Below are 12,020 nucleotides of genomic sequence, written 5' to 3'. Positions count from 1 at the left end.
ATGCTCAGAGGGGAAAAGAGTCCACATCAGGAAAGGTTTTCAGGAATAGTTATGGGGAAGAGATCCACTTTTCTTCAGTACTTAGCTGTGTCCCGGTTGGCCATCTTTTTCTTTTTCTCCATGTTGTCATTTAGAGCTGACAGCTTCGTCCTTTCAGTTCATTCACCCACCCCATAAACTCCGTCTCCTTCCTGCTCTGTTATCACTGTAATGGTTATAATTTTTCCCTGAACTCTGCTGCCTTTTGTTCCCAAGATGCAAATACCACACTCCTCTCTAGAGCAAACGGGTCGGTCACAACCTTTTTCTTCCCTTTGGCTCTGCTTGCACTTCATGGGTCCCGGGAGCAAAGATCTGCTGGTCTCCTTCGCTCTCTCACCTCCTTCTGGTAGAGAGGAACACTCCTACAGTCACTTTGTGTCTTCAGCCTACCCAGTCTCAAGGTACTTTTCTGGGTTAGTAAAAAAAGTTGCTTTCCAGATGACATACAGTAGGTTTAATTGGAGAAAATACAAAATGTAAAGGAGTAAAAATTAGCTGGTGCTAGTGGCCTTGTGCTTGTAATCCTAGCTTCTCAGGAAGCTGGGATCTGAGGCTCATGGTTTGAAGTCAGCACAGGCAGACACATCTGTGAAACTCTTATCTCCAATTAACCAGAAAAAAAACAGAAGTGGAGGTGTGGCTCAAGTGATACAGCACCAGCCTTGAGCAATAAAACCAAGTCAGAGTGTAAAGCCTTTGGTTCTAGCTTCAGTACTGGCATGCACACGTATACACATGTACACACACACACACACACACACACACACACACACACACACTCCACAGCACTCACAATCCCACTCCCCACAGAGCAATCATGGTCAACATGATGATGTGTCTGCCCTGTGTGTCTCGAGTTATTGCTGTCATGTGTTTGCACTCACTCCAGTGACAGATGACAGATTGTTCATGTGACTGGGATTGTGCTACCAACCGTGGCTGTGCCACCTGCATCGGGAAGCTGAGTCAGGAATCTCACAGTCAAGACTACAGGGTTCATAGGAGACCCCAAGCTCTAAAGTCAGGGCTCTGCCTTTCCCACATCATTATAACCTACCTGCTTCGTGACTCCCTCGCTTCTTCCCTTCCTGTTGATGGAGACCTACAGCACTCCCAGCTTTCCCTCTGATCAGTAATTCAACAGTGAACAGCTTCTAAGTGTCACTTTTCATGTTTCTAACTCCTTAATTTAGATTCTCCAAAGCCAATTTCTCCACTCAGTAACTTGTCTGCTTGCTCCTTCCTCCCTCCCTTCCTCCCTGCCTCCTTCCCTCCCTCCCTTCCTTCCTTCCTTCCTTTCTTCCTTCCTTCCTTCCTTCCTTCCTTCTTCCCTCCCTCCCTCCCTCCCTCCCTCCCTCCCTCCCTCCCTCCCTCCCTCCGTCCCTTCCTTCCCTCCTTCCTTCCTTCCTTCCTTCCTTCCTTCCTTCCTTCCTTCCTTCCTTCCTTCCTTCCTTCCTTCCTTCCTTCCTTTTCTTCCTTCCTTCTTTCTCCTTCATCATGGGGCTCAAACTCAGGGCCTGGGTGATGTCCCTGAGCTTTTTTACTCAAGGCTAGTGCTCTATCACTTTGAGTTGGAGATAAGAGTCTCACAGACTTTCCTGCCCAGGCTGGCTTCAAACCAGGATCTTCAGATCAGCCTCCTGTAGCTAGGATTATTCACGTGAGTCACTAGAGCCTAGCTTGCTTGCTACTTGGTTGCCAAACGGTTTTGCATAACTAAAGAATTGTTGCCCCCATCCCACAACTTCCTTGGATGTGCCGCCAGCCTCTTCCAGATGTCCAGTTCTCTCACTGGAATCCTCTCTTTTGGTCATTCCCTGTGGAACTCTTGCCATTTTGATTACAAGTGAGGTTAGTGCTTTTAATGTTCAGATTTGCACTTCTCTGTCTGCTGGGTTTGGATTCTAAGCCAAGAACTCTTCCATTTTCCACGAGGGTTAGGGACCACACACTGGGAGGCATGCTGCTTTTCTTTCCATGACACTGAGCGTGTGCTCTGACTGTTTCTCCTTTTTCTAGCCAGGGTTTTCCGTTCCCCTCTCCCTTGAGGGTACCCGCCCTTTCCCGAGGCTTCCCTCAGGATCTTCTCTTCTCACTCTGCAGTGAGAATATTTTCCCTTGGGTCTTCGATTTCTTCTTCCAAAAGTCCGGCTTCTTTTTTACACCAGAATCTTGAATGTTGAAAGAATGTGTCTAGAGCATCCTAAACCCAGCTGGGTGCTGGTAGCTCACACGTATAGTCCTAGCTACTCAGGAGGCTGAGATGTGAGGATTGAGGGTGGAAGCCAGCCTGAGCAGAAAAGTTTGTGAGACTCTTAGCTCCATGTAGCTAGCAAAAAGAAGCTGGAAGAGGAGGCCTGGCCCATGTGGTAGAGTGCCATGAGTGAAAAAGCTCTAAGGGAGAGCGTGCTGGCCCTGAGCTTAAGCCCCAGCGCGCGCGCGCACACACGCACGCACGCACACACACACACACACACACACACACACACACACACACCTGTCTGCCTGCAGTAATTGTCATAGAAGGTGTCTAAACGAATGCTAGGGCTCTGGAAAAGCAGCTGGCCTCAGAGAATGGATTAGAAACTAAAACCTTCCTTTAGGAAGCCTTGAAATGTCGGCACAGGGCTTCTGTCCACGTATCTTCCATGGCTTTTCCATCCCTCATTTGGTGGAAATGTGATTCCAAAGCAAAAGTACACTTTTTTCCTTTGCAAGGCAACAGGCAGAGTTCAGTAGAGGCGATGAAATCACTCTCTGGCCGCCGGGGCTCTACTTAGAAGCAATTTGCTGTATGGCAGTCATGGTGAATACCGTGCAAGATTGATCTGTGGTTTTACCATAATGTATGTAAAGTACCAATTAATACTCCAGGCATCTCTTTGAAATACCCTGGGAGAGAAGTAAAAGAAGCACGCATGGCTTTAAACAGTTTGGGCCGCTCCTTCTGGGCAGCTTCTAACTAGATGTCCAGACGCCGTGGCTCAGGGGCGTTTGGAGCCGGCCCAGGGAGCTTGGTCTGGATGGAGGGCTGGGGTGTGGGCTGAGAGCTCAGCAGCAGAGCCCAGCGGGGCCTGAGTGGCCCTGGGATTGAGTTCTGCATCAGAAGCCACAGGAAGCAATGTGGAAATGGTTTCCAAATGGAAGGAGAGTTTGTGGTGGGGGATGGGAGTGGGGGTGTTGAGTCCCACAAATGACTTACCCAGTAGATGTGCCTATGGATTTCATACTGTTCCAGGTCCTCTCTGCCCAGCAGAGAGCAAGACAGACACAGGCGTGCACGCAGCACGCTCCCAGAGGCCAGGCAGCTCATTAAACAAGGGCTGACAGGAACAGCATGGTACAGGGTAGAAGCCTGGGCATGGTGACCTGTCTCCCTGAAGAAAGACTGTGGGAGGTGACAGATGAAGAGGGGTCTGGGGAACAGAGCTCCACACGGAGCTGGGGGGGTTTGGGGTTGGTCTGGGATGGTTCTCTGGTTGGGCTACCTATGGGAAATGTGGATGAGGTGATGGAGGAGGAGGGGGAGGTGAGTCTGAGGCCGAGGAAAGGCCTGGATGGAAATTGTGGGCAGTTGCAGAGTCTCTGAGTCTGGGAGACAGGAGGGGAAGGGAGCATGGAGGAGTGAGGGGGCGACGATGGGCAGGGACATCTCCATCTCTTTGGCCCCTGGCAGGCGGCTCTGCTCACAGCTCCCTGACCCGCACACCCGCTGTAGAGTTGCCATCATTCAAGGCTGCTTTGCCCCTTGGCTCGATTGGGTCAGAGCTAAGCTTCCTCTCCCTCTCCTGCCAGGATTTCCGGTCAATACGGGACACTAGCTCTTCCCAGCTCGTGGGCTCAGCCAACGGGACCCCCCGGCAGGAGGCACAGTCTGTGTCGTGGAGTTCTCAGTTATCCTCTGGTGCTGTGAACTGGGCCGTGGGGGGGTGGCCGCATCCAGCTGGGAGGGTCCAGGAAAGAGAAGCTGAACACCGAAGTGAAGGATTGACTCCCACCCTGTTTTCCCAGGTGCATACAGATACCAGGCAAGCCACCAAAGAGGAGTGCAGACTGCCCGACTCCAGCAGGGCGATCTCTCTTAGTGGCTGTAAACATTCCATCTTGGGCCCAACTGAAAAGCCCCCCCCTCCATTTCCCTTGACATAGTGGCTTTTTCATTAGCCTCTGCCTCCTCGCTCAGACCTCCTATAGACCCAGCTCCTGTCCCAGCTCTACACACAGTCTCCAAGCCCATGGGAAGGCTCTATCTCAATAAACAGTCATCGTCTGTGGAAGATCGAGTCCGGCCTGTCTCCTTCCTTTCTCCTCCATTTTCTTAACACAAAGTACCGTGAGTTCCTGTGGCAGAAGAGACCCAGAGGCGGGGGTGCGGTCACCCCGGAGGATGCTGTGCGTGGCAGGGAGGAGAGGTTGGGGAGGGGCGTGGGGCTGAGCATTGAGGGGCGCCCCTTTGCTGGTTCTAACACACAGTTCCTTTCTCAGACAAGATGTCTTTCGAGGGAGCCAGGCTCAGCATGAGGAGCCGGAGGAACGGCGCATTGGGCAGCACACGGACTCTCTACTCCAGCGTATCTCGGAGCACAGACGTGTCCTACAATGACAGTGTAAGTTGAGCGTGTCTGCCACTGGACACAGACACTTTGCAGTTAGGATCATTTTTTCTGGCCCATCTGCCTTCTTTGAAAAGCTAATGCCTCCTTATTCTGCGTAGCATTTTGTTTTGTGGCTTTTGTTTTTGTCCAACAAAGAATCCTTCCATTTCCATGTTGTTTCCAAGCATTTCTATGGCAGGCAATTCATTTCTGTTTCTTTTCTTTTCTTTTTCTTTTTTTGTTGGTTGTGGGGCCTGCACTCTGGGCCTGGGCGCTGTCCCTCAGCTCTTCATCTCAAGACTAGTGCTCTACCACTTGAGCCACAGTGCCGTTTCCGGCTTTTTCTGCTTATGTGGTGCTGAGAAATCGAACTCAGGGCCTCATGCATGCGAGGCAAGCACTCTACCAGTGAGCCGCCTTCCCAGCCCCTCATTTCTGTTTCTTAATAAGTCCTTATCTCGTTCCTTTGCTGATAAACGTTTCAGAGAATTGAATCACTAGTCATGGAATCAAGACAATGCTTCAGAGTGACATCTGGGTCTCTCTGACTATAGGGTTAAAAGTCAGGAAAGATGCTAAACACTGGTGGCTCATGTCTGTAATCCTAGCTACTCAGGAGGCTGAGACCTGAGGATCATGGTTCAAAGCCAGCCTGGGCAGGAAAGTCCATGAGGCTCCTACCTCCAATAAACTAGTAAAAAAAAATTGCCTGAAGTGGAACTGTGGCTCAAGTGGTAGAGCACTAGCCTTGTGTACAAAGGAGCTCAGGGACAGCTCTGAGTTCAAGCCTCAGAAATGGTGCACACACACGCACGCGCACACACGCACACACACACAGAGTCAGGAAAACAGCTAGCTTTGCAAAGAATGGGAAGGCTGGGGAAGGAACTGGAATGCAGCGTGCAGAGATTGGTGCTGACCATGTCAGAATTTTGATCTGATTGGTGGGTTACTTTGTGCTGTACCACTGAACTGTAAGAAGCTCACATGCATGTGTGCGTGCACGCGCGCGCACACACACACACACACACACACACACACACAAATTATCAGGTAAAAACGGCTCCCCAGAGAACAGCAGAATTCTCTTATTGTTGTACTTGGTACCATTTTAAAAATCAGCTCTCCCAATCTGGAAAGATGCCGCTGCACAGTAGCTCATTAAATGCAGCTGTGGCAGAGCAGGGGGACTGCTGGGGGCCACGGAGCAGGGGTGCACATTGTCCCACAGGCACGACAGCACTGTAGGCTGTCTAGAATACCAGAGGAGACAATTAAGCAGCCATTATCCGAGGCTTGATTCTACTTTTCTAGCAGAGGCTCAAAGGCTGGCACTGTACAGCTTTGTAAAGAAATGGCCTTTCTTAGGATTTCACATAGTTAATGGCACGGTTCTTCATAAATAAGCTAAAATCCACGTTTTTAAAAGCCAAGGAAGCGGGCTGGGAAGGTGGATCAATGGTAGAGTGCTTGTCTTGCATGCATGAGGCCCTGGGTTCGATTCCTCAGTACCTCAGCAGAAAAAGCCAGAAGTGGCCCTGTGGCTCAAGTGGTAGAGCGCTAGCCTTGAGCTGAAGAGCTGAGGGACAGTGCCCAGGCCCAGAGTTCAGGCCCCACAACCGACAAAAACAAACAAACAAACAAACAAACAAAAAACCAAGGATGCAAAAGCAAACAAACCAAACAAAGCCCCAGCCACTGGATTTACAGAATGGAAGCACAATACAGCCTAGGTCAGGCCTTGGACAGCCTGCGTGTGTGGATGGCAGGGGCTCTGGGGACATCTCCTTATTTAAGGGAAGTTTGTGGTTTAGAAAGGCTTCGATCATCAAAGTAAGTTCCTAGAGGTGCCCAACTACTTTGCTGTTGATGAGATAAATGCAACTATGAAAAGTGTCTTTGTAATGTCTTATAATTATAAAAATATACAAATAGTGTGTTATATTCTCTGACATCTATCTTCTCCCTGTTGGATTTAGAGTCAGAAAAATGCATGTGTGTAATGCCATTGATGAACAAGATAACTCTATGTAGCTCTTGCATAAACTCGCACTTAGTTATACAATTTAAATGTACACCTATTTTAAAAAGTCATGTACACTAAAGGTATAAAGAGGAACAGGATGTTATGAGCACCACTAAATAACGTCAACCTTTGCAGCAGGGTTAGGATATACTTGCTGTTTCCTGAAATCAACAGGAGATGAGAATAAGCGAGTAATGTGTTACCATGCTCTCTCCCCAAAGGACTTGGTCAATTTCATTCAAGCAAATTTTAAGAAACGGGAATGTGTCTTCTTCACCAAAGATTCCAAGGCCACGTAAGCTACCGTTTTGGCTTTTGCGTTTAAACGTAAGTCATCATTGTGACACATAGACATGCTCATTATAAAAGCTGTTGTCATCTTTCCCAGAAATGGTATGTCGTCCAGACAGACTCGGCAAATGGCTGGTCATTGTTCCCTGGCTATGTCATTTCCTGTATACTTTTAGCTCTGGCAATATGGCAGAGTTGGTTCAGCCATCAGTCCATCAGTCTGGGCGCTGGCTTGATGACTTTAGTAATGAATGAAGCTTTCTAGTAGTAGCTAGGCAATGCCAAGCATGTGGCACATAAGCAAATCACTGGCTCTTCTGGGCCTCTTCTTCCTCACTGGGTCTTTGGGCCTTCTCTTTTAATTGGCCATTCATTGGCTGTGTGTCTTGTGTGGGAACATGGAGGTTGGGTTACACATCTGACACACAGGAGATACTCAACGAATGTGACTGGGTGAGTGAGTGGATCCTGCTGGCTGTTCTTGTAGAAGACGGACCTGGATGGAGTCAAAATAATCCTGACTCCTGGTCTTCTTACAATCCTCTGTCTTATCTCTTTATTCCGTGTGGGTGATGAAGAAAAGAGTGTCTCTAGGAAGGGACTGGAAGTTGCTGCGGTAGTGTTTAAAGGGTTGAGCTTCTGTTGCATCCAGGGAGTGAAGAGAGCAGGGATTGCAGAATGGAAAGGAGCTTTAGAACCAGCTCTGATTCCAGCCATGCTGGGGCTGTCTCCTTGCTGAATGACCTTGAACCAGTTATTCCTTTTCCTGAATTGAATTTTCTTGTCCTAAAAACGTAGCAAAAATATTCCTTCTGGGTTAAGGATGGGCTAATGAAGCAGCACATAAAATACCTATGCAATTCTCCAGAGCTTCCAAGGTTCTCAACAGATGTTTCTTAACTCAGTGTGAGCTAGACAATGAGCATTAGAAAAAGTCACAGCTCTCCATCTGTCACTGGGCCATGCTGACAGGGCATGAACTGTGTGAGTCAGCTCCTTCATCCCTGAACATTTCACGGAAATATTTTTCTGTTCATCTATCCATTTGACTCACAAAAACACAATTTATTGGTTTATCCAGCTCATATTTTCTGAGCATGTGCTATATAGTAGGACTTTATACACTTGATTTCTAATACTATAAATATTCTTTGTTGAGTGGCTTTTTTTTTTTTTTGGTCGGTCATGGCATTTGAACTCTGGGCCTGGGCTCTGTCCCTGAGCTCTTTAGCTCAAGGCTAGTGCTTTTATCACTTGAGCCCCTGAGCCACTTCTGGTTTTTTGGTGGTTAATTAGAGATAAGAGTCTCATGGATTTTCCAGCCTGGGCTGGTTTTGAAGCATGATCCTCAGATCTCAGCCTCCTGAGTAGTTAGGATTACAGGAGAGCCACCGACACCCAGCTTCAGAGGATATTTTCTTTCTTTTTTTTTTTTTTTTTTGGGCCCGGTCGTGGGGCCTGAACTCTGGGCCTGGGCACTGTCCCTCAGCTCTTCAGCTCAAGGTTAGCACTCTACCATCTGAGCCACAGCGCCACTTCTGACTTTTTTTCTTTTTGCTTATGTGGTGCTGAGGAATTGAACCCAGGGCCTCAGGCATGCAAGGCAAGCACTCTACCACTGAGCCACCTTCCCAGCCCCCAGAGGATATTTTTTGAATATCCTTATATGCCAGAGACAGTGGGACAGGGGATGTAGAGAGTTTAGCCAGATGAACACTTAAGATTTCTTCAGCATCTACATCTTTATTTGGCTCCGCATGTAGAGAGACTTTAGGGCCATCAATGTAATGTCTAAGGGTGTGCAGCATAAGCAGGCGGCAGTGGGGCGGGGGTGTGAACTGGGCTGAGCTCTGTGGTTTGTTGCAGGCAGAGACCCATCTTTTGTTGTTGTTGTTGCTATTGCTCATATCTAGAGAACCAGCTGGTTCTGGAACAAATGATCCTGGAATGACTTTGTAGATTATTATTTGTTGTTGTTATTGTTATTATCGTTATTTATTGCACATTTGCTTCTTTTTGGTTTGATGTTCACGTACCACCATCAGCTGAAGGTCACCATGCACCAGGTCCCCTGGACACTACACCATTTCCTATCCTCACAGCCAGCCTGAGAGGACAGGGATCATGTCAGACAAATAAAGGTGTCTTGTCTGTTCCTCAGTGCTCTTTGCCAGGTTTACACTTCCCTGTTCCCAGGAGAGGTGGAGAAACTTGAGAGCAGGAGTCATATCTGGCTTGTCTCGGGCTGTTGTAGAGCTCATGCTAGGTGTCAGAGTGGATTTTCCATCAATATTTGTTGAATGACTATAGTGTGTTGTGGAAGGGAGAGAGGAAGAGGATTTATTTACCATTTACCACATAGTTTTTTTTTTTAATGTCCTTCCAATTTCCCTTCATTCCTGTGTGTCATCTAATGGGCAATTACATTCAGTTCTATTGTGTTTTTAATGGGAAGAACTAGTGGTGAATTATTGTAACACTTTGTCCTTGTATAGTTCAGATCATTGAAAGTCTCCCAAATAGCTAATGTCCAGTAGAGAAAAGGATGGTCTCTTGAAATTCTGTAACACTCTAGACTTCTGCCCAAGGGTCTGTGTCTCTCCTGTGAGTAGAGCTCACAGGAAATTTGCTCATCAATCTTTGGAAGGGCCTCACTACCTGGGAAACAGAAGGAATGGGACTGGGGTCAGTCATAGGGACCCTGTGTGTTAGGGCCTATGTGAGAAGCTAGCTACATGGTTCCCAGATTTCTGAATTCCAGTCCCAGAACAGACTATGGACTTTTGAACGGAGAGGGTTTTCCTTTCTTCCTCTGCCTGCCCCCAGCACACCACCAGCTTATGGATGTGCAGATTCAGGAATAAAACACCACAGTAGTTTCTAGACAACCTAGTGAGATGAGGAAGATAAATATGAAAACAAGACATGGAAGTAGAATTTAATGTGTTTATGTAAGTTATCATATTCCAAGAAATGTGATAAACTATTTAATCAATTTGAGTGAAATCTGTTCCTTCCTGTCACTATTGTCTGGCTCAGGGAGAACGTGTGCAAATGTGGCTATACCCAAAGCCAACACGTGGAAGGCACCCAGATTAACGACAATGATAAATGGAATTACAAGAAACACACCAAGGAGTTTCCAACAGATGCCTTTGGCGATATTCAGTTTGAGACGCTGGGAAAGAAAGGAAAGGTAAATAAATGATGTTTTTTTTTTTTTTTTTTTTACTTGGGTCCTTTATTTGTTAAAACACAACTTGGACTCCTTTGAGTTACCTTTATGTTGTCTATTAGGGTGGGGGTGGGAGAGATGGGAGGCAGCTACTAGAAATGGTTGCAGATGAAGAGAAATCTTGTCCAAGTGGGAAGTTAGTGACTAGGTTGTGCCGTTCAACTGGAAAAACCCAATAGGTAAGGGCAGGATTACCCCTGGGGTCCCTGTAGTATCCATGTTGAAGCTCACTACTACAAGAGGCCCGGTGGACTCTTCCGTTCTGTGGTGTGTGGTGTTCCTGATAACACACACAGCCCCGAACAAGGTACCCTTGCAAGCTGTGTGGGAGGCGTGCGATGATCAGAACCTGAGCCTTCCCAAGCCTTCTGATGCTCTGTCTCAGGGACAGCTCGTACCCCGGCTGGGCCGGTGGGAAGCAGGGCCCGGCTCATCCCCGGGCCACGTCCTGGTCATCTCTGGGCCTCCAGGTCATCCCCGGGCCGCGTCCTGGTCATCTCCGGGCCTCCAGGTCATCCCCAGGCCTCCCGGTCATCCCCGGGCCGCCCCTCTGCAGGCCTCTGCCCTGCGATGGGGGCAGCGCCATCTCTTGCCTCCTGCCTTGGCCCAGCTCTGCTGCGGGGGGAGGCAGGCACCTGAAAGTAAAGCCATGTCCTTCCAGGACACCCCCGATCCCCCGGGGCAGCAGGGGCCCCCCCAGCCCCCTGGCCCGGGTCATCCCGCCCGGTGCTGCCGTCCTCCCCAGCCCCCTGGCCCCGGTCATCCCGCCCGGTGCTGCCGTCCTCCCCAGCCCCCTGGCCCGGGTCATCCGGCCCGGTGCTGCCGTCCTCCCCAGCCCCTGGCCCGGGTCATCCCGACCGGTGCTGCCGTCCTCCCCAGCCCCCTGGCCCGGGTCATCCGGCCCGGTGCTCCGCCCTCCTCCGCAGGGCCCTGCCCTGCTCCCATGGGTCTCCCAACAGGGTCCTAACGTTGTCCCCATCCCCCCCACAGTATATCCGTTTGTCCTGCGACACAGACGCAGAAACCCTCTACGAGCTGCTGACCCAGCACTGGCACCTCAAAACACCCAACTTGGTCATTTCCGTGACCGGAGGCGCCAAGAACTTCGCCCTGAAGCCGCGCATGCGCAAGATCTTCAGCCGGCTGATCTACATTGCCCAGTCCAAAGGTGTGCGCCTGCGCAGTACAACTCGGTTGCTGTGGAGCTGGAGGCAGAATTCCCACAAATTTCCCAACTGCGGGTCAGGGTCCTTCTAGAACCGTGTGACATTGTCCATTCTTTTATAGTCTCAAATAGCCTTAAACGCTTGGACAGTCAAAGCAGTCTGGAAAGATGGTTTTTCAAAGTAGCTCTTCATGTCAGCATTCAGGGGCTGCTTTAGGTCATTTTATTTTCACTTTTAAGCAAGTTGCTAAGGTTTATGATGTTCATTTATTTACACACATAAAGTGTTACTCAGAAGCATTCTGCTGAGTCGAAATGGAAAATTTTATTGGACTGTTACTTTTTAATATCACTGACATATATACATACATAGATATATATTCAAGACAGAGCATAGGAACCATTTGAGTGACTGAGATAAAAGCCTTTATTGATGATTTGAAATAGGCAGCTTAGTTTTTTTATTCTTAACATTTTTATTTTGAAATTTTTCAAGTGTACTGAAGGGGTAGGGGTAGGAATAATATATAATGTGTGTTTCTCCCAGACTTAATATTTGTCTTTCTTGTTTCATAAATATCTAAGGATTATAGGTTTTGAGAATAAGTCATAGGTATCCTGTCACCCAGGTTTGTCAGTGTGCTTCTCCTAAAAGCAGATTATTTT

General features: G+C 48.5%; 1 protein-coding gene across 1 annotated transcript in view; it reads left to right on the top strand.

The window, feature by feature from the left end:
- Positions 1-4,532: 4,532 nt before the first annotated feature.
- Positions 4,533-12,020, top strand: part of Trpm8 (transient receptor potential cation channel subfamily M member 8) — a 69,642-nt gene continuing 62,154 nt past the window's right edge. The window contains exons 1-4 of the mRNA XM_070021119.1: positions 4,533-4,649; positions 6,885-6,958; positions 9,994-10,150; positions 11,180-11,357. Of these exons, the coding sequence (XP_069877220.1) occupies positions 4,533-4,649; positions 6,885-6,958; positions 9,994-10,150; positions 11,180-11,357 (526 nt within the window). The remainder of the gene's footprint in view (positions 4,650-6,884; positions 6,959-9,993; positions 10,151-11,179; positions 11,358-12,020) is intronic.

Source organism: Dipodomys merriami, unplaced genomic scaffold, assembly GCF_024711535.1.
Source record: "Dipodomys merriami isolate MVZ:Mamm:240054 unplaced genomic scaffold, mDipMer1.0.p SCAF_1, whole genome shotgun sequence".
Taxonomy (NCBI): Eukaryota; Metazoa; Chordata; class Mammalia; order Rodentia; family Heteromyidae; genus Dipodomys; species Dipodomys merriami.
Note: the sequence above shows the minus strand (reverse complement) of the source record. Positions and strands in the feature narration are given on the sequence as shown.